The 22992-nt window shown below is 46.9% G+C and overlaps 1 protein-coding gene across 1 annotated transcript; it reads left to right on the plus strand.

The window, feature by feature from the left end:
* Positions 1 to 303: 303 nt before the first annotated feature.
* LOC308674383 (solute carrier family 2, facilitated glucose transporter member 11-like) lies at positions 304 to 16746 on the plus strand (the record flags this gene model as incomplete). The annotated part of the gene is made up of 12 exons (XM_081338809.1): positions 304 to 327; positions 4490 to 4588; positions 5531 to 5691; positions 6901 to 7025; positions 7528 to 7657; positions 7806 to 7954; positions 13378 to 13565; positions 13881 to 13991; positions 14992 to 15093; positions 15546 to 15621; positions 16152 to 16279; positions 16540 to 16746. The coding sequence occupies 12 exons, from the start codon at positions 304 to 306 to the stop codon at positions 16744 to 16746; spliced, it is 1500 nt and encodes a 499-aa protein (XP_081194935.1).
* Positions 16747 to 22992: the final 6246 nt, after the last annotated feature.

Here is a 22992-nt window from a genome sequence, read left to right on the forward strand (position 1 = left end):
ATCCCAGTGCTACTGAGATGGCGCCCTTTGAAGTGAGGAATGTTGGGGAGAACCAGCAGCCACTGCAGGCCATGACTGCAGAAGAGTTGTCTCTGAAGCCTCTTCTTCCCACCATGCTTCATCACAGTCTATGGACAGCCTAAACCCAGCGGACAGATGCACCATTTCATCCTTTGTTCTTGAAATCATTACAGTGAATGATTAATCAGGTAATTTGGAGTTGCACCAAGAAATGAAAGAAAGAGTGCAAAGTCCAGGGCTGCCCTCTGTTAGAGACAAGATCTAGAAGAGCTCCACGCAGAGATGGCACTGATCTTCTGGGATGTGGTAAGTACAAGCCAGACAAGGCTTCCTGGCATCCCACCCCAAGGGGCTACTAAAGGCACAGCAGCAGCTACTTCCAGGACACCCAGACCCACCTGGAGCACATGCTGCACGGGCATTTTCCCTGACCTTCCATCCATGCAAGACTAAGCATGCCAGTTTTGAGAGATTCTGCACAGGCACGAAGTTGGGCTAAATCAGAGTTCCTTAAAGTGGTCAATATTGACCCCATGGGTTGATGGAACTTTCAACAGGGATCACTGACAGTAGTAGTAGTAGTAGTAGTAGTAGTAGTAGTAGTAGTAGTAATAACATTAGAAAATCAGAATAGAGCTGGAAGGGACCTTGGAGGTCTTCTAGTCCAACCCCCTGCTCAAGCAGGAGATCTTATACCATTTCAGATTGGTGGCTGTCCAGTCTTTTCCTAAAAGCCTCCAGGGATGGAGCGCCCACAATTTCTGAAGGCAAGCTGTTCCACTGGTTAATTGTCCTCACTGTTAGGCAGTTTCTCCTTAATTCCAGGTTGCTTTTCTCCTTGATTTGTTTCTATTGTTTCTTGTCCTGCCTTCAGGTGCTTTGCAGAATAGGTTGAAAACTCCTCTTCTTTGTGGCAACCTCTCAAATACTGGAATACTGCTATCATGTCACCCCTAGTCTTTCTTTTCTCTAGACTGGCCATACCCAATTCTTGCAATTGTTCTTCATAATTTTTTGTCTCCAGGCCTTTAATCATCTTAGTTGCTACTAGTAAAGTAGTATTTATTAAATTATTTTAAAAAATAATACTTGGGATGATGAGCAATCTGAAATTTCATGAAGCAATTGATGAGCTGAAGAGTTTGGGGAGCCCTGGGCTAGATGATTTTCAAAGTGCCTCCTAGCACCAAGATTCTGACTTTGTCCTTCAAAAGTTCCATTTGCCCCAATTTGCTCAGGCTGGGTATATACCACAAAATGGATGCCATGAGCTACTGCAGGTTGTGAAATAGGCACTCCACCTCCTCAAAGCTTGTGTTCCCTTGTCAGAGGACCAAATCTTCTTCTGGGAAGCCAGACCTATCACAGTGGAGCTCCAATCTCAGGAAGAAGCCTGTCCTTCTGTCATGGCCTCCCCAGCTAGGAAAGCTCTTTTTATTTATTTATTTATTTGTTTGTTTGTTTTATATACCGCCCTTCTCCCGGAGGACTCAGGGCGGTGTACAGAGCAATAAAGTAAGATACAACAAAACAATAAAACAATAGAGTGAGGAAAATTTGAAACCCAAATCCATCAGGCCAGGCCGGCTTGTTGGAATAAATACGTTTTTAGATCACGCCGGAAGGAGCGAAGGTCGGGGGCCATCCGGATTTCAGTTGGTAAGCGGTTCCAAAGTATTGGCGCACCCACCGAGAATGCTCTCCCCCTGGGGGTCACCAGCCGACATTCTCTGACTGGTGGCACCCTGAGGAGGCCCTCTCTGTGGGAGCGCACAGGACGGAGGGGTGTTGACGCTGGCAGCAGGTGCTCCCGTAGGTAATCCGGACCCACGCCATGTAGGGCTTTGTATGTCATCACTAGCACCTTGAATTTTTTTTGTAGGTTCCAGATCAATACTCACTCCTGGCAATCCTGAGAGTAGTTTCCTTTTCCCCCATCTCTTGTGGGGGGTACAGGGTTACATCTCAGGGAAGGGGGCAGTGAGCGCTGTTGGAGTCATTAGCCTGAGGAGGATCCTCCAGGATTGTTCTCAATGGGTAGATGTGGAAAGGTGAAATATGTTTTCAAATGGTATTATGCCTCTTCTAGGCTCAAGGTGATGGTTTTATAGGGACAAGTCAAAGGAAATCAGCACAAAGAGGAGTGAAAGGAAAGACTATTTTTAACTAAAAGGTTTAAAGCTACATGACTGCATGGCATTTAAAGATTCCGGCAAGGGAAGGGGGCTGAATAATAATAATAATAATAATAATAATAATAATAATAATAATAATAATAATAATAATAATAATAATAATAATAATAATAATAATAATAATAATAATAACAACAACAACAATAATAATAAATATAATAATAATAATAATAATAATAATAATAATAATAATAATAATAATAATAATAATAATAATAATAATAATAATAATAATAATAATTTTATTTGTATACCGCCCTTCTCCCGAAGGACTCAGGGCGGTGAACAGGGCAAACATATAAAAATACAAAAATACAAAAGTTAAGAAAGAATTAAACGAAATGCCCAAGTTATAGCAATAGGTTAAAATACATTTAAAACAACGATAAAATCCAAACCCATCCCCCATCAGGCCAGGCCGGCTTGTTCGAACAAATAAGTCTTCAGATCGCGTCGGAAGGAGCGAAGGTCGGGCGCCATCCGGTGCAGACAGTCTAAGCTGAGGGGTGCCCACGGGCAGCCAGCACTATGGAATGAAGATGCAAACAACTCCACCACCACCACCACCCCCAATTCTGTCCATTGACCCCTGACCTGGCCAGCAGAAGACTGCAGTCCCATTGATTCAGCATATGCCTTGCCTTGCCTTTAACTCCCACTTAGAGGCTTCCTTCCTTTGGGGAGATTTTAAGAGCTACCAGGTGCAGCTCCAAGGGGGGGAGGGTGTTGCTATGGTTACTTCTTATGCCTTTGTGTGATATTTTATTTTTATATATTTATATATTTATCAAATTTATATCTATAAAATAAAAAGTAATGCAATCCATGAAGCCATTAAAAAACCAAGCCACATATCACCCCCAGCCAGAGCCCCAGTAACCCAACATTTGACACACACACACACACACCTGGTGAAAGACAAGGTCTTCACCACCTTCCTGCTTCGTCCGCTGAAGAAGTACGCGAGACAGCTGGCTAACGAAAACCTTTTATTTGACAAGAACTGGGCGAGGAACAGTCTCGCCATGCCTCTATTTATATCCCCAGCTGGCCGACTGGCGACCAATCCGGGCTGTGCCGGTTTCCCGCTTGTCAGCACGGACCAATCGGCGATGGTGAGCTTTGACAGCTCGGAGCTGTCAAGCTGTCTCGCGCCTGCACAGTTACAGGCGGTTTTGACAGCAGAGAGCTGTCAAGCGGTAGCGCTTGCGCAGTGGCTACTGGCAGCTTTTGACAGCTGTCAAAAGCTGCCAAAGGGTTTTACCTCATAACTGTTAACAAGTGAACACAATCATTAAACATAATGTATTGATACACAACACTTCCGATAGGCCAGGGGAGGTGGGTTGCCTCAAGCAGGCCTTTCTGTAGGGAGGCACCATGACTTCAGCCAGTTCCTGCACTCCCAAGCAATGAGGTGGGGGTGGGATGCAGAGCAGGGCCAGTTGTTGACACTCACACACCCAACATTTTGGAAGAGAAAATGCATTGAAGACATGATTGCTTTGGGAAATAATGTTCAGCTCACTTCAGTTGGGTTTGAAAGCAATTGTTTACACTGGCTGGTTTAGAAAAAAATTGTTATTTCTGTGAGGAATAAAAATTCAACTCCAAGAATGTTGGAAATCAAAACAAGTTTTATTAAAGTTTTTGCAAAAGCGGTGGAACTCTTGGTAATGGCAAATCCCAGAGTCCACATCTGAATCAATTTTTGCATAGGTTTTTATACCCTGTTCATGCCACATCCTTTCAAGGTGAGCCCAGTTGATAGGCCCACCCAGTCACATGCTTTCTGACTGCCTAGTAACCATTACAATTACCAGACCCTCCTATTATTAGATCAAATGCCCTTTTTGTTCCTCTCTTATCTTCACTCCCTTTTCTGTGACATGATTTGTAACATTATAAAAGATTTATGTCTTCCCTTGTTATCTATAAGAGTGCCTGCTTTTCATGTAGAAGCTATGTGTGTATCAGAGTTCACGCTTTGGTTAAATATGGCTGCACTTTGGTTCATAGTTATACTTTAAAATACTACCTCCAGGCAGTTTTTATAAAGAATAAGCCTTATACAAATTGAATAATATATTATTTATAAGCTATATGCTATTCTACAATTCTAAAAATATTGTTCCTCTCTATTCCTTCAGCCTACTACATCTCCTTTCCTAAAAATACCTTAGCTAAGTGCCTTTGTATACCTATTTCTTTAGAGAAATGGAAAATTACAACATGTAAATTTCCTATGTACCTCAAATTTCTTTTCCTCTAAGATTCAATATCAGAGACTCCTCTTAATGGTGGTTATTCTGGGAATCGGAGGATCACTGCAAGTTGGCTTCCAAGGATCGATGATCACCTATGCGTCTGTGGTAAGCAGTTGTTGTACCCAACACGGGTCCTAGCCTGGCGCCAAAGCCAATAAAGACCACCAGCCATGAGGAATGGCATTTTCAGCTTCTTTTATTGGACAACTCCGGCAAAAGGGTCTTAGCAGCTAAAAAAGTCAATTCCTTGAACAAAGTACAAGCATGAATGCTATACAGTTGTGATTAAGGAAGTTAACATCCTAAGAATCACACATTCATTACCTTGATACATTTCTATTGATTAGATTCTTCTACCTTGCCTCCTTCTTCATACATCACATGTTTTTGTTAATAAGCTTTCTTGTCAAAAGAAGTGTGTCTTTTACTATTATAATAAGCTAGAGGTTACCAAAGTTTATATACCTATGTACCTTAGCTAGCATCCTTCTAGTGTGTCCTTCTAACCTGTAACTTTCTTGTTGCTAGGCAGCAGTGTCTCGCCATTTGTTACACTCATGGCAGCTGCAACTTTCTGTGTCTGCAATTCCTTTAACAAACTTTCCTAATTCCAACTTGAGTCTTTCATTTCTCCCCTTTTAAAACTTTGATTGAAAAGAATCATTCAATAACCTGGTCTTTGGGATCAACTCGTTGCAACAACTAATAATTGTGGGTAAGCATTGCAAGTAAGCACAGCAAATAAACCCCATCATAACTATTAACACAAGAATCATAACAATATTTCTGAGTCGTGCAAAGTTGGGAAGCCAGCTGGCAAGTCACCAGTCCTCTTCCTCCTTGACTGAACGTTTATATTCTAACCATTCTTGCCTTGTGTACTCTGATCAAGTGGGGTCTCCCTACAAAAAGGGGGAACCAGGAAAATGGCTTACGTTTGCTGTGTTGCTGTGTCTTTTTTAGGCGTCTCCTGCAATTGTGAACTGAGCGTTTTTACCATCCGTGGTGAGAAAACTATCTCTGCCTAACCACATCCCTCTTTTCCAGCACATCAAAGAGTTCATCAATGAGACGTGGTTGGAGAGGTTTGGACATTCGGTCCATCCTTCAACGCTCACCTTATTGTGGTCTTTGGTGGTATCCATCTTTGGCTTGGGGGGTCTCTTGGGCTCCATGAGCAGTGGATGCCTGGCTGCCAAATATGGAAAGTAGGTCCCCATTGAATACTTGCTTCCATCAAGGCGGCCTTGAAAGCATTAAAGAGCCATGTGCCAATAGCCAAGCCCTTTAGAGCCTTTCTGCAGCACTTTTTAGCCAGGCCTTTTCGGTTGCCCTACTAATAGGTCTGATTGGCTGGTTGTTTAATTGTTATAGTTTATTATAAGCCCCTTTAAGTATGGAAGAGGAGGAGGAGGAGATATGCAGTTGAGAATCCCGTGTGTGTGTGTGTGTGTGTGACCCAAAATCAGATGCCATAGCTTGATGCCACAGAATTAAGCAGTAGGGATAAAGATCACTGGAAGTTTATCAGAGTTTTTGTATTAGCAAGAGCTGAATGTATTTTGGAAGTTGTGTAGGGCCATTTTTTTTTAAAGTCAGTAATGCCAAATCTGCCTACAGGGCAGAAAAATACCTTCCTGACCAGATTGTGGTTAGTTGTCAGGGATTTTTTTTTCTGTCTTCCTATGAATTGGATGGATTTAGCTACAAGGCAATGGAGAAGGCTATGCTTGCCCATATCTCAAAGCCAGAGACACAGAAGAAGAAGGTGGTCAGGGCTGATTTCCTCTTCTTCTCAGCTGTAGGACCTGAATTTCAATGACAGAAAAGAGAAACCTCTGTGAAGGTTAGGAAAAAACTTCCTCCAAGGAATGAAGAACCCAGAGAGGCAACTCTTAGTGAGGCCTTATTGGACATTCCCACCATTCTGGCATTCTTCCCAGAATCGCCGTGCTGCGATTCAGTGGCGCCCTCAGAATAAACAGTCACTTCAGCCACCATGGAGATCCAAGCAACATCCTGATCTGGGGGAGGCTCGTGTTGTGCACTGGGGAAGGAGAGGGGCCATTTTGACCCCCAAAGGGGGTCTGAGAGGTTGTACAACCTGTAGATAGGACAAATCTCCTCCTCCAGTAGCTCAAATCAGGGTCCCTGTCTGCCTTAGGAGGCCCATCCCAACCAAGGTGATCCAGGTTGTTCCCTTGGTCAATCTTTCTAGTTCTCACCTCCCCCATCCCCACCCCACCCCCTGCCTGAAGACAATGGGGTGAGACGTGGCAGGCGCTCCTTTTTCTGAAGGAAGAGAAGGCTGCTGCTGGGCCTTCCATGAACAGGCTGCTCCCACTTTGAGCCAGAAACCTCCATCCTCTTCCAAGCATTGTGTACCTGAGCCATCCCTGCCTATTTTTCATAAACAGGAAGAACTGCTTCTTGGGCAGCAATGTGCTGATGGTGGCCAGCGCGCTCCTCCTAGGCTTCAGCAAGATGGCCAGGTCTGTCGAGCTCATTCTGGCAGGACGTTTTCTGTTTGGCATTGGTACAGGTATGCACCAGCCTCTCCCAACTGCTGGCCAAGACCCAAGCGGCTGCCAGAACCTATCAGGACTGAGAGGGAGCACATTATGTGAACATGCAACTGTTGGGTCATAAGGAATTTGGAAGGGCAGAGGAAGGGCCTCCGGTGGGAGCTCCAGAGGGCACCATTGTTGTGCTGACTGTGGGCTGTCCCCTCTTGTGCAAGGTGCTCTTTTGCGATCACCAAGGTTTCAGTCTAGCCATGTCAACCAATCCTTGGCCAAGTTAAGTGAAAAGCTGAGTCCCACCATGAAGTCAGGAGATGTTTGGGAGCCAGACAGAACAAGGAGCCCCACCCAGCCTACCCCACATCCTATGCAGCATGCACAGAAGGTCAAGCCAGTTTCCAATAGTTCCCCATTTTGTGCTTCTCCTCTTTGTAGCCAAACTGCTCTTACTTAGTTTGGATGGTGCAGCAAACATTCGCTACTTGTAATCCCAATAATTTTGTTCTCTGCCTTCAATTCAAGGTGTGTGTATCCTTCTTCATCCCCAGTACCTTGGGGAGGTTTCCCCCAAAAAACTCCGTGGATTTACCAGTTCAACCACTTCCATGTTTTGGTGCTTGGGGAAAGTCCTCGGTCAGGTTATGGGACTAAGGTAAAACCATGCTTTCTTCAATGCCCTGGCTTCATGTTACTTTTTCAGCATTAATGATTGTGGTCATGAAAGCACAAGATGACAATCAGAGATGTGTCTTATCCACAAGCCTTTGGAAACAACCTAGGTTTTCTATCTGCTTTCCCAGGGAGCTTTTGGGAAGCAGGGCCCTCTGGCCAGTGCTGCTGGCCTTCAGTGGGGCTGCAGCCTTGGTCCCCTTGCTCACACTACCATTCTTCCCTGAGTCACCACCTCACTTGCTGTTGCACAAAGGAGATGAAGAAGGATGTGTGAAAGGTAACAGATGACAATTCCTCCTTTCCACAAGAAACGGTAACATTAAAAAGCCTCTGAAAAGACAGAAAAGCACTGGGAAACTGGAGCAAGTCTGAGGGGGGCTACCAAGATGGGGCTGAGTTCGGAAAGGAAGCCCAGCCTAGGATAGCTGAAAGATCTGCAGGTGCTTTGTCTACAAAGACTGGAGATTGGTGCAGATGCCCAATGATCAGACATGTCAAACACAAGGTCCGGGGGCTGGATCCAGCCCGCGAAGCCATTCTGGAAACAGTGGCCCAGCCAACTGGGAGTCAATGTACAATTTCGTGGTGGCCATCTATGCTGAAATGCATTCAGTCTAGAAACAGTGAGGGACCAGCCCCTGCCGCATCGGCCCTGCACCATGGGCATGCGCTGGGGAGGTATCACCCTTTGTGAGGAATGAAGAAATGCACCATCACCTGGAAGTGGCCAGCACATGGCTTTGCCTACTTTGGGCAGGCTAGGGTTGGGCAGTGTTGTGCTTCTCTTCAGATTCATGCCACCTGGCTCAGCCTCTTGACACTGTGAGGAAAGTGCCCCACTGCCTGCCAAAACTGGGCAGGCTGGGGGCTGGGCAGCATTGTGCAGGTAACATCAACTCTCACGCTGCTCATGGCATCCCCTCCCTCAGGGCCCAAGTCGGATATGTGAAGTAGGCGAGGGCCATGTGCTGGCCACTTCCAGGCGATGGTGCAATTCTTCATTCCTCATGAAGGATGACACTTCCCCAGCTGAGTTTCTTGCCTGTTTTTCTCCCTCCCTCATCTCAAATATTTTCCCACCACAGGAAGGAAGGAAAGAAGGAAGGAAGGAAGGAAGGAAGGAAGGAAGGAAGGAAGGAAGGAAGGAAGGAAGGAAGGAAGGAAGGAAGGAATCAAGGAAGGAGAGTTTAAGTTTAAGTTTTATTTAATTTGTATACCGCCCTTCTCCTTGGTAGGGACTCAGGGCGGTTCACAGGGCATATATAAAAAGACAATACAAAAATTAAAAAAGATTAAACCCATGCCCAATTAAAACAGTAATACAAATCTAAAACAACAAATTAAAACCCATAATCCCCCGTCAGGCCAGACCAGCCATTTCAAATAGGTGGGTCTTCAGGCCACGACGGAAAGTTCAGAGGTCTGATGCCGTCCGGAGCTCTACCGGCAGTTGGTTCCATAATGCCGGAGCGCCCACAGAGAAGGCCCTCCCCCTGGGGGCCACCAGTCGGCATTCCTTGACTGGCGGCACCCTGAGGAGGCCCTCTCTGTGGGAACGCACAGGGCGGAGGGGAGTTGATGCCGGCAGCAGGTGGTCCCTGAGGTATCCCGGACCCATGCCATGTAGGGACTTAAAGATCGTAACCAAAACCTTGAACCTCACCCGAAAGACAACTGGTAACCAATGCAGCTCGCGGAGCAAAGGTGTAACATGGGAGTACCGGGAAACTCCCAAGACAACTCTCGCGGCCGCATTCTGTACCAGTTGGAGCCTCCGAGTGGTCTTCAAGGGAAGCCCCATGTAGAGAGCATTACAGTAGTCAAGGCGAGAGGTCACGGGCGCATGAGTGACCGTACACAGGGCATCCCGGTTCAGATAGGGCCGCAACTGGCGCACCAGGCGAACCTGGGCGAAAGCCCCCCTAGTCACGGCCACTATATGATCTTCCAAGGTAAGCCGTGAATCTAGGAGGACTCCCAAGTTGCGAGCCCTATCCACGGGGGGTAAGAGCTCACCCCCCATAGAAAGAGATGGAACATTTTGAATGTCCCGGGATGCCGGAATGTACAGCCACTCAGTCTTGTCAGGGTTGAGTTGAAGTCTGTTCCTCCCCATCCAGACCCGAACCGCCTCCAGGCAACGGGACATCACAGCGAGGGCATCACTGGGGTGGTTTGGGGTCGAAAAGAAAAGTTGGGTATCATCAGCATATTGATGATACCCAACTCCAAAACCACGAATGATCTCACCCAGCGGTTTCATGTAGATGTTGAACAGGAGAGGCGAGAGAACCGACCCCTGAGGAACTCCACAAACGAGAGACCTAGGGGCCGATCTCTGCCCCCCTGCCAACACCGACTGCGAGCGTCCCAGGAGATAGGAGGAGAACCACTGAAGAACTGTGCCTCCCACTCCCAATCCCCTGAGACGCCGCAGCAGGATACCATGGTCGATGGTATCGAAAGCCGCCGAGAGGTCTAATAGGACTAGGACAGAGGAATATCCCCTATCCCGAGCCCTCCAGAGATCATTCACCAGAGCGACCAATGCCGTCTCCGTGCTGTACCCGGGCCTGAAACCCGATTGGTAGGGGTCCAGATAATCCGCTTCATCCAGGACCAGAGGGAGCTGATGCGCCACCACACTCTCGACAACCTTCGCAAGAAAGCGAAGGTTGGAGACTGGACGAAAGTTGTTCAAAACAGCTGGGTCCAAGGCAGGCTTCTTGAGGAGAGGTCTCACCACCGCCTCCTTCAAGACGGTGGGGAAATAACCCTCACTCAAAGAAGCAGATATAACCGCCTGGAGCCAGCCTCGTGTCCTCTCCCTAGCTGCATAAACCAGCCAGGAAGGGCACGGGTCCAACAAACATGTGGAGGAGCTCAGCCTCCCCATAATCCTGTCCACTTCATCAGGGGTCACAGAATCAAACTCTTCCCAGGTAACATTGACAAGACCGCCCGTGTCCTGATCGCCTGACTCTGCCCAGCTGGAGTCCAAACCGGTCCGAATCCGAGCGATTTTATCCGACAGATGTTGGCTAAATTCCTCGGCACGACCCTGCAAGGGATCCTCCCTCACCTCCTGATTAAGAAGTGAGCGAGTCACCCTAAACAAGGCGGCCGGGCGATTATCTGCGGACGCGATGAGGGTGGAGAAGTAATTGCACCTCGCCACCCTCATCGCTGCGAGATAAGACCTAATGTAGGTTCTTAACCGCAACCGGTCGGGTTCGGATCGGCTAGACCTCCAGCAGCTCTCTAGGCCCCGTTTCCGACGCTTCATCTCCCGGAGCTACGCGGAAAACCATGGAGCTCGCTGGGATCTGCGCCGGGTCAGGGGCCGCAAGGGTACAACCCGGTCAAGTGCCTCAGTGGCTGCCCTTTCCCAGGCTTCCACTAAGGCATCCGCCGAGCTGTGAGCAGTGGAGGCAGGTGGGGACCCCAGCGCCGCTTGGAATCTATCAGGATCCATTAAGCGTCTGGGGCGGTACCATCTAATTGGCTCCGTGCCCCCACGGCGGGGGGTGGCAAAACGGAAGACCAGCCGCAGGAGATGATGATCGGTCCATGACAGGGGCATAATAAATGGAGAGCCCCCACCTAGATCATCCAACCACCGTCTAGATAAAAAAATCAGGTCAAGGGTGTGGCCTCCCTCATGAGTTGGCTCTGAAATTACTTGCGTCAGGTCCATGGCCGCCATGGAAGCCATGAACTCCCAAGCTAGCTCCGATGAACCTCCCAGGGATGGTAGATTGAAGTCTCCCAAAACTATAAGTTTGGGAAACTCAACCACCAAGCCCGAGAGGATATCGAGCAGCTCGGGCAGGGCTGCCGCTGTGTGACTGGGCGAAATGTACACCAGCAGCAAGCCCAGCTGCGCCCCAGGACCAAATCTCATAAAGAGAGACTCACACCCGACTATCTGAGAAACGGTGGCCTCCCGCGGACATAAGGTCTCCCTAATGGGAGGGTCTGAGGGAAGTTCTGCCTTAGTCCTGCCCTGCTGCCCTTTCACCATCCCCTTGCCCCTCCTCCTGGCCTATCCTGGGGGGTCTCCCATCCTATTGCTAAGGAAGCTTTGGATACAAAGCCAGGTCTCCTCACATGGAAAGGGAGTGGGCCTCCCTCTTGACTTTGCCCTCGTACCCATCATGAGCAACCTGGCTAAGGACGGCAAGCACAGCACAGCAGCAGCAGCCTTGAGGAGGTAAGTGCAGCTGGGCACCCCCTTGGGGAAGTGGGGTGGGCTTAGTGCCACAGGTGTTTGAGGACTGGGCTGGGCATTTGACCTCTGCGCCACCGTCCAGCCCCCCCCCCTCCCGCATGGCCTGAGAGGAACAATGAGGCTCCTCCAGTGGACCATGCCTTGGCACTTGCCCCAGTCCTATCTCCTTCTGCCAGAGACCCTCAGATCTGTCCCACTCCTGCCCTGGCCCCCATAGGCATCCTTGATGCGAACAATGTAGAGCTGGCCACGCCCACCCAGTAGGCTACATGCACTCCAGCTACATGGTCCCTCCCTGGCCACGCCCACCTGGCCCCTCTGAGGGCAACCACAATGCTGATGCGGCCCTCAATGAAATTGAGTTTCACCCTGCCCTACAATGAGGCTGCTCTCATTTGTCTTTGATCATGGTGGGAAGGCTGACCTAGCATGCACAAGGGGACTTGGTTGGGCTTGGAGGAGGTTGCTTTGCTCACAGCTCTGCCCAGACAGGTTTGGGGTACAGTATCAGCCGATAGGTGGGGGGAGCAGAAGTTTCTATCTGAGAGCCTCTGACTGCATTGTTTACCCAAGGACTGGCTAGTCCCGATTGCCATTGTTAAGTGAGGATCACTTATGGTTATATAGTTTTACTTTTTATTGTCTTAAATTGCTGTATTGTTTGGATCCTTTCCTATTGCTTTCCATGGTTTGTGAGCTGCCCTGAGTCACATATTTGAGATGGGCAGCATGACTAATAAATGTCAAAGGATTTTTCCTATGGAGCAGACTCTTCCCTGGTACCCCAGATGGGAAGGCCAGAACCACTTCAAACCACACGCAACAAGGTTCAGAGCAGGCACCAGGAACAACTTCCTGAATGTGTGTTAGCCAGTGGAACAGACTGCCACAGGAAGGGGGTTCTACCCTTTCTCAAGGTCCTCAAACTGAGGCTAAGTAAGATGACTATCAAAACTGCCCAAGCAGGACCTGCACCAAAGTGATTTTAAGATCATTTCCAACTTTGGGTCTCATTTTCTCTGATACGGGTTGCCTTCGGAAGTTGTGGGTGGTCCATCTCTGGAGTTTTTAAGAAGAGATTGGACAGCCATTTATCCAGAATGGTATGGGGTCTCCTGCTTGTGCACAGGGTTGGACTAGAAGAGCTCCGAGGTCCCTTCCAAATCTGTTTTTCTGTTCTGTTCTGTTCGAGACAGACAATCCTGGCCCTCTCCTTTTTCTACTTTCCCTTTTGTTCCTCTGTTAGCATGGTTGGTCCCCCTGCCAACTCCAAGGGTTCCCCACCTTTTTCATCCACAGAAGGAACAGCTGTTTCTGGTCTGCCACAAAGTGGAGTTGGTGTCACCAAGAAATGGGCCAGGTGGTTCTGTTGCCAGGCAGGGAGCCAGACACGCTGGGCCCAAAGTCATGTCCTGCAACAGGGATGCCCGGTGCCCATGTCCCTGCCATGCACTGTTTCTCATTCCCAGCAATGAAGACCTTTTGGGGGGAAGAGCCTCATCGGGCAGAGCTGGATGATCTGCAGAAAGAGCGAGCGGCCCTGAGCAGCAGCCAAAGCAAGAGCTTCCTGGAGCTCGTCAAGGAGCCTTCCCTGCGCTGGCAGCTCTACATGCTGTTTGTCCTGGCGGTGACCACACAGCTGAGCGGCATCCAGGCAGTTGAGTGAGGCCCTTGGTCCATTGCTTCCAGGCAGGGGGGGGGAGGCTTTCCCTTGGAGATACGGAAGCAATTTCCTTTGAACTATTTTTCCCTTGGGAGTCCAAGTGCCTCCCTTACTTGCAGAAATTTGGGGGTTTCCAAGCCAGGACTGGCTCTTCCTTCTCTTCCTCCCTAAGCCTGCTTTGATGAATGCCCTATTCTGAACTCACCACCTTCCGTTGAAAGCCTCCTCTCTCAGGACTGCTCCTGTGCAGCCGTAGCATCTTCCTCCAGTACCACAGGAGTCCTCTGATAACTTTCTCCTCCTCCTCAGATTTACTCCTACACCTTTGAAGTGCTCCAGACTGCTGGGTTTCACCTTGACCAGATCCCCTACTTGGCCCTGGGAGTGAGCCACTGTGAACTTCTTTCCACTGTTCTTTGTGTGAGTGAATAGCTCTGCAAGGGAAGGGGTGAAATGCAGCAGGAACCAGCCAGGAAGACACCCCTTCCTTCAAAAGGGGGAGAAGCCAGAACAGGACCCTGGATAGACTGCCTGCGGGGCTTTGTGGCCACAGCTTCAACCCTCTGCGAGCATCAGACTTTAATAGCACATTCCTCCTGGTGGGTTTTGCAGTTAAGGGGCTGGCCTAGAAACCAGGAGACTGTGAGTTCTAGTCAGCCTTAGGCAACAAAGCCCGCTGGGCCAGTCACTCTCAGCCCAACCCACCTCACAGGGTTGTGGTGGGGGTGAAAATAGAAGAAAGAAAGAGCATTAGGTATGTTCATCTCCTTTAATTATTTATAAAAATGATAAATGTAAAAAACCCTTTTAATTATTAAATAAATAAGGCATGGGATAACCTCACTTCCTGCTGACCCTTGGAAGAAAGAAGTAAGTCAAGTGTGGTAGCTGGAAGGCTTCAGGAGTTTCTCAAGCAGCAGCACTGCCCTCTGTGCTGGCTATGAGCAGACTTCCACAGTCTTCTTCCCAGAGCATCCTGTTGGGATCTGTTACTGAAATTTAATAAGAATAGAATAGAATAGAATAGAATAGAATAGAATAGAATAGAATAGAATAGAATAGAATAGAATAGAATAGAATAGAATAGAATAGAATAGAATAGAATAGAATAGAATAGAATAGAATAGAATAGAATGGAATGGAATGGAATGGAATGGAATGGAATGGAATGGAATGGAATGGAATGGAATGGAACGGAACGGAATGGAACGGAACGGAACGGAACGCAATGGAATGGAATGGAACGGAACGGAACGGAATGGAACGGAACAGAACAGAACAGAACAGAACAGAACAGAACAGAACAGAATAGAATAGAATAGAATAGTGCATAAACTGGTGCATAAACTCTCAGTGTTAGCCATGGGTCAAGCTGCAAGGGCATCTTCCAAGTGCTCATTCCTCTCCTCAAATCCCACAGAGCTTCATCATCGAACGATTTGGAAGAAAGGTGCTACTCTGGGCAGGCTACGGTTTGATGGGCACCGTGCTGGCTGGTATCACCTTAGCCTTCTCCCTGCAGGTGAGCAAATGCCCCATGAGCTGCTCATCGAAACAAGGGATGCCAGCTTTGAGTGATCTACTGGAGGAGGCCACTGCACTAGGTTACACTCCCCTGATCTAATAGCTCTCTGTCTCTGTCTCTGTCTCTGTCTCTGTCTCTGTCTCTGTCTCTGTCTCTGTCTCTGTCTCTGTCTCTCTCTCTCTCTCTCTCTCTCTCTCTCTCTCTCTCTCTCTCCTCAGAGAGCTGAGCAAAGTCAGAAGAGAAAGTTTCTTCTGCTGACCAGACAAGGGCCCTATAGATGGGGAGGTCAAGAATGGAGGCCAGGAACCAGGATATCTATTATTTTTAGGCTTTTGATAAAAAATCATCACCCACAAGGAACCTCTGGCTCACGAATCATAGGAAGTTGTTGGCATCCACGTTTGATCATACTAAGTTAATGAACTAAAATGCAGTTTTGTTTATTTCAGCCCTGGTTCTCCTGGATGCCTTACTGTTGCCTGTCTTTGATCTTCTGCTTTGTATTCGTCTTTGGAATGGGCCCAGGTAATTTCTTCAACACAGATTTATATGGATACCTAAAGTTACTTTTGGTTTAAATCTTTCAAAGTAAGGAGCAGAATAAAGTAGGGTGGGATGAGTGACTGCAATCAGTCAGAAGGACAAATAACTGTGGGGATGCTGCAGCTTCCGCAACTCTGAAACCTGGTCATAAGTAGCTTTGGGTAATATGTCGTAAGTTCCAGTCACAAACTGAAACTACCTGTACCTTGTCCAAATGTTGCTAAAGATGGGAAAACTGAAAAAAGTATAGGATATGCAAATACTTTGGCAATTGACAAGAGGGTTGTTGGGTACAAAGGGAGAACAGGTGAAAATATATGTTTGCAGTGTCATGATCAGGAACCCTGGCACATTCAGGAGCTGCAGCAGTTGCTAGTTGCCCATCCTAGCCATAGTTAAGTTTGGGATGCTATTGTGTCTGGATCTAGAAATCCCACTGGATGGGAAATCTCTGTAAGATTACTGGTAGAGTTGTGGTGATGGTAACAAACTCTTCTCTGCTTTCACCACAGCTGGTGCCACAGTCTCTGTCAGGATGGAAATCTTTGATCAGTCGTCCAGAGCACCTGCCTTTGCGATTAGTGGGACCCTGAGCTGGGTTGGAGTCTTTGTGGTCGGAATGGTATTTCCTTTGATGGTGGTAGGTGAATTTATTTTTTCCCCTCCAATCTGCATTATCTGCAGGAAAGTTGGGGGAATCAACTGCCAACATCTTGTGGCTGGCTGAAGCTGGCTTGCCGAATGATGCAAAGTTGGCAATACCAGCTGAATCCCAGGGCTTGATATTTAAAAACCAGCCAGGAATATGCACTGGGAATTTGCACAAGAAACAGCCTCTGTTCCACTAAGAGGTGCTTGCTTTGTTATCCTAAATAGTTGGGCTTTTTTTTCTATTCCCAGGAAAACTTCCGTCATTTCTCCTTTCTCATCTTCATGGGGAGCCTTTACACTTCAGGATTTATTATTTACTTCTTCCTGCCTGAGACAAAGAAAAAATCCATCCTAGAAATCCGAGAAGAGTTTGATAAACTTAATTTTAAGAAGAAACAAATTCCTATCTTAGAAGCCAAGCTGACCAAAGACCATGAATTGTGTACCAAACTATGACAAAGTTGGACTCTCAAATCTCAGAGCAGCATGGTCCAACCTGCAGCTTTTGAAGGTCCCTTTAGATGACCCTCCAGAAGCAGGTATCACAATGGTCTCTATTGTGACTTAAGAAGTCACCAAATTATGGTTTTTTGTGATGACAGGATCCATTAAAAATAAAGATCCTTGTATTCTTGACAATATTGCACATTTTGATACACCACACAAGGGCCTAGATGGCTCTAGCAGTCTTTTAAGAAGAAGGAAGAGAAGGCATCCAGAGTCTGTGGCACAGGATGCCAGGTTGACCTTCACTTCTACATACATCATCTGAATCTGGGAAGGTCCTGGAATTTGCCCTCTGGTACAGCACCAGAGGGCACCTCCATCATCACTGTCATCTGGATAGAGTGGCTTATAATCTTCTTGCCACAGGTGTATTTAGTCCCACTTTTAAGGAAATTCTAAAACTGGAATAGAATAGAATAGAATAGAATAGAATAGAATAGAATAGAATAGAATAGAATAGAATAGAATAGAATAGAATAGAATAGAATAGAATAGAATAGAATAGAATAGAATAGAATAGAATAGAATAGAATAGAATAGAATAGAATACTTTATTTGGCTGAGTGTATTAGTTTAGCTTCCAGTGCAGAAGCTCTCAATGTACATGCAAAGCAACAGAGTAATAATAATTATAATAATGATATCAATAAAAGGGGGTTCATTTCATTTCATTTCCAATTCATTTCTTGAGGAAATGAACTCTGTACTCTGAGGGAAAGTCCTTCTAACTCTCCTTCAGATTCACTTCTCCCTCTGCATTTTATCCACTTCCTCAGACACACCATTTGAGTGTCCAGCTACAGTTCAAAGTTTCTGAAGCTCTTTGTACCTCCTTTTTATTTTTATCCTCTACAGATTAGTTGATATTTCCAACCAATTTGGTGACCTCACTCCTTTATTTCAAAAACTGGCCATCTATTTCCACTCTTTAATCTGTTATTGCTTCACAAGCCTGAAATTCATAGATGAAGCTGACTAGATCTATTCACGTCTATAGTTCTGTGTCTTACATTTGCAAGAAAGTGCATTGCTAACTCTTATATTTAAGGAGGAGACGTGGCTGTTCAGTCCACTAAATTTCCTGATCACTCCTTCTTGGTCAAATATCTTGTTCTAGTCCTTCATGGACCAGTGTTGCTGGAAAGTGTTACAGGGACATTTGTACTGCAACTTAAACAGTGAATGATGTCATCCAAGCCTCAGACAGGACAAAACAATAACAAAAGAATGATGAAGCATAAATTGAATTGAATTGAAGCATAAAATACCTTAAAGTCTAATCACAAAGAAAACTCAAAATTCCTAATTATTTTTCCCACAATGTGACAACAATTTCTGGTGGGATTTTTTTGCCAGTTTCTGGCTTCTAGTTTATGCCAAAAAACACCAATTGAATGAACACTGCAAAAAAAGTTGCAAAATTGGATGGAGTCACACCGTGACCTGCTCAATCACTATAATAACCTATGACCATAGTTACAGGCTCAATTACAGTTGTACACTGAGGCCTACCTGTTGTCACATAGAATAACAAATCTTGCCAGAATCGTTTTCCTTTTTATATAACATAACTTCACTGGGGATTTCAGCAACTCTTTGACAAGTACCTCATAACATTCTGATTTGCAAGTCAGTTATGGTCTGCATAGCAGGGAAATCAAGTTAAGTTGGTTGAAAATCACATTCCAAGAACACTCATCGATGCTACGACATCAGAAGTCAGTCAGTGCTGGACTGAGGAATCTTCAGTATTCTTATGAATGATTGGGACAACTGGAAGGAAGAGCTGCTTCTGAAATGCCCAAGTGACCTGATCAAGTAGGCTGATGAAATTCAGAGAGATTTTGGTAAGTTAGAAAAAGCAAGACATTATTCCCCTGTGGAAAAACAAAACCCAGGCTTGCCAAGTGGACTTGGGTATCCTGGCCAGTCACAGGCCAGAAGAGATAACAGCAGTCAGAGAGATAACCTGGCTGTCAAAGCAAGCAGAGTTTTAGGCTGTATTAGGCTGTGTTTCCAAGTCAGAACACACACACACACACACAAATAATTCCATGTTATTTGTCTTGGACCATAAAAATGAAACTTTCACTTTGTTTTGTTTTTGGGAGACTCCCACCTAATCATTTGAACCTCCCACAACAACAAGAGGGTTATGCTCAGCAGCAAAAAGGGTCACCTATAGAACCACTACAGGATCTTTTAGATGGATGGCAACCATCACTCCCAGCAGCAGCAGCAGCTAATCAAGTAGCAAAGCCAACAACATCCCAATCAGGGCTGGCAATGCCATCAGGAACAGACAGTAAAACTGTACCAGAGAATCGGCCTCAGCAGGAACTCACCACAGAGCTAACACCACAGAGCTAACATGGGAGGGGGATCAGAGGGAACTCTTGAAAACGAAACAGTGGCCGGGAAGCAACCGGCCAGGACTCACAAAACCCCAGCATACCTCAAGGACTATGTGAGGCAGTGAAGGGTAGTGGGTAGGTAGGGTAGTTTAGGAATGTAACAGTAGTAGTTGTCTCGTTGGGGGGAAAGGGGTGTTGTGTATGTAGAAATGCCAGGCTAGTATAGCCACCACAACACACCACAACATTGGTTGGGCGTCCTGATTGGTCAACCTGTTCGGCGGGAAATATACAGCACCAGGTTGGGTGTTACCTGGCCGGCGGGAAAATAGAGCAACCGGGTTGGCTGGAGTCATGAAACAAGTACGCTATGAGGGCATTGGGGGGTTTGGGGATTCAGTTCCATCTTGTAATCAATAAAGGTACCTTGCACTATGTTGACTCATTCCTGTGTTCACGCGGTCGCCCATGCTACAACATCCTGTTTTCCCCACTTGAAGTGGCTGTTAGCAACACACAAGGAGGGGATACTTTCCTAAGAGCTCACAATTCAAGAATACCAATGTTAACTTGGATTGCCAACAAAGTATGGCAAAATTGCTTTCTCCTTTGAACTGGGGCATTTCCATCTGAATTGCCTCTCCCTCCCTCCCTCCCTCCCTCCCTCCCTTCCTTCCTTCCTTCCTTCCTTCCCTCCTTCCTTGCTTTTTTAAAAAAACTGCCAGAGGCTCCGGCCAGGAGTCCTTCCATTTTAACCCGTCCCCCCTCCATCTCTGTGCCTGAAGGGCCTCTGCCTGGCTCTCAGCTCACCTCTCCCAGACCCGCTCACGTCTTTGTGTGTGTGTGCGTGTGTGCGTGCGAGCATGTGTGCGGGTGGGCGCAGTATGTGTGTGTCTCTCTCACCCCTTGCAGCCCCGCGTCCTCAACAGAGACCTTCTATGATGGCAAGCTTTCAAGTGTGGTCTCACCATGCTGGTGAGACCACACTTGAAATACTGCATCCAGTTCTAGTCACCACAATACAAAAAAAGATGCTAAGACCTTAGAAAGAGTGCAGAGAAGAGCAATAAAGATGATAAAGAGTCTGGAGGATAAATTGTATGATGAATGATTGAGGGAATTAAATATGTGTACCCTGTCAAAGAGAAGGATTGGGGTAGGGTGGGGACATGAAAACTCTCTTCCAGGACTTGAGTGAATTGAATTCTTCACTAAGGCAGGACTGCCTCAACCTTTCCAGGTTGGTGTGTGTGAGAGAGTGGCAGGCACACGGGCACACTCAGAGCTCCATTTGTGCAAGCAGTGACCATGTGTGCCATTCAGTCACAGAAATGGAGCTTTGTTGCACTAGCGGATGGTGCTTGAGCTTGCACGTGAAGTTCCACTCATGCAAGCGGAGGGCGCTGGCGCTTGTGCACAAAGCTCCACTTGTGCAGAGTGCTAGCACTTGCATGCAAAACTCCACTTGTGCAAACAGAGGGTTTGTGCACAACTCCATTCACACTAATGAGCTTTGCACACAAGCACAAGTGCCCTCCACTCACACAAATGGAGCTTCACATAGTAGTGCAAGGGCCCTCTGTTCATGCGTGGAGATTCACCAAAGCACAAGAGCCCTTTGCGTGCATGAGCAAAGCTTCACATGCTTTGCAGGAGTGGAGCTTCACATGCGCACACTTTCCCATCTCTCCCATGGACCAGTTTGAACAGGCCACGGGCCAGTAGTGGGATGCAGCCCAGGGATTGGGGACCCCGCTCTAAGGCAACAGAGGACAGGAAAGTAATGAATGGAAGTTTGTTAGAAAGAGATCCAGCCTAGAAGTGAGGAATTTACTGACAGTGAGAACAATTAATTAATGGAATTAATGGAATAGATCGCCTCCCAGAGATGTGGCTGCTCCATCGCTGGAGGTTTTCAAAAATAGACTGGACAACCATTTGCCTAGGGTCATATGAGGCTCCTGGCATGGACAGGGGGTTGGACTAGAAGACCTCTGAGGTCCCTTCCTGCCCTATAATTCTATGTTCTATCTTCCCTATTCAAAGACAAAGGGATCAAGGGGGGGAGGGAGGGAGGGAGGGAGAAATATTGTTTCACTGAGAGCAAAACTGTACAGAGTTCAGTAGTGTTTTCCATCTCAACAATGATCATCCACCCCAGTAGGCTGCTTTTCTCTCCACTCTAATGAGCAGAATAAACTTCAGATTTATTGATTGAACGTAGGGTTGGAAGAGACCTTGGAGATCTTCTAGTCCAACCCCTTTAAGCATGGCAGGACATCCTATACCAATCCTGAGAAATGGCTGTCCAGTCTCATCTTGAAAATCTCTAGTGATGGAGCACCCACAATGTCTGGAGGCAAGTCATTTCACTATTGTTCTCACTGTCAGAAAATTTCTCCTTAGATCTAAGCTGGATCTCTAATGATCTTCTCCCATTACTTCTTGTCCTGCCCTCTGGTGCTTTGGAGAACAGGTTGACTCCCTCTCCTCTGTGACAGCCACTCAAGTACTAGTAGACTGCTCTCATATCACCCCTAGTCCTTCTTTTCACTAGACTAGACCAGGGATAGGCAACCTTGGCTCTTTTATGACTCTAGTCCAATCCCCTGCTTAAACAGGAAGACCCTATGCAATTCCAGACATGGCTGAATCTTTCCAGAGTCATATGAAGTACTAATACTTCATATGATTTGATTCTATCCCTCCATTAATGCAATCTCAGGTTGTGTTGGCTTTTTTAACTAGTGTCACACAACACTGGGTCATATTTATTTTTATTTATTTATTTTTATTTTATTATATTTGTATACCGCCCTTCTCCCGAAGGACTCAGGGCAGTGAACAGGGCAATACATGTTAAAAAACAAGAATACAAAAGTTAAAAAAGATTAAACTAGATGCCCAAAAACTATAACAATAAGTTAAGTTAAAATACATAAAAAACAATAAAACCCAAACCCATCACCCATCAGGCCAGGCCAGCTTGTTCGAACAGGTAAGTCTTTAGATCGCGCCGGAAGGAGCGAAGGTCGGGCACCATCCGGAGCTCAACCGGAAGATGGTTCCATAAATCCGGCGCGCCCACAGAGAATGCCCTCCCCTGGGGGCCACCAGTCGACATTCTTTGACCGGTGGCACCCTGAGGAGGCCCTCTCTGTGGGAGCGCACTGGGCAGAGGGAAGTTGATGCCGGCCGCAGGTGCTCCCTGAGGTATTCCGGACCCATGCCATGAAGGGCTTTGTAGGTCATTACCAGCACCTTGAATCTCACCCGGAAGACAACTGGGAGCCAATGCAGCTCGTGGAGCAGGGGTGTAACATGGGAGTATCGGGAGACTCCCAACACAACTCTCGCGGCTGCATTCTGTACCAGTTGGAGCCTCCGAGTGGTCCTCAAGGGCAGCCCCATGTAGAGAGCGTTGCAGTAGTCCAAACGAGAGGTCACGAGCGCGTGAGTGACCGTACGCAAGGCATCCCGGTCTAGATAGGGCCGCGACTGGCGTACCAGTTAAGTGATTGTCCACTAGGTCTCCAAGACACTCTCACAGTTACCTAAAATTTAGGTTTCACTTAAACCATTCCGAATCTTTTTTTTTTTGACAAAGAGGTAATTTCAGTCTACAGGAAAGGCCCAATTCTATAAGGAGTCTCCGTGTGAATTTTTGCAGCTTCCATAAAAAACTAGATATATACCTAAAGAGCAAGACTGATGGAAACATGTCACTTTTAGAAGAAAACAACAGCCAAGAGCAAATCCTCTATGATCTACCTTAGTCCACTCTCATGAAGCCTCTCTGGAATGGAACAATCACTCTCATAACCTCCCCCTAGAAGAAAAT

Source organism: Vipera berus (genome assembly GCF_964194415.1).
Source record: "Vipera berus genome assembly, chromosome: 14".
Taxonomy (NCBI): domain Eukaryota; kingdom Metazoa; phylum Chordata; class Lepidosauria; order Squamata; family Viperidae; genus Vipera; species Vipera berus.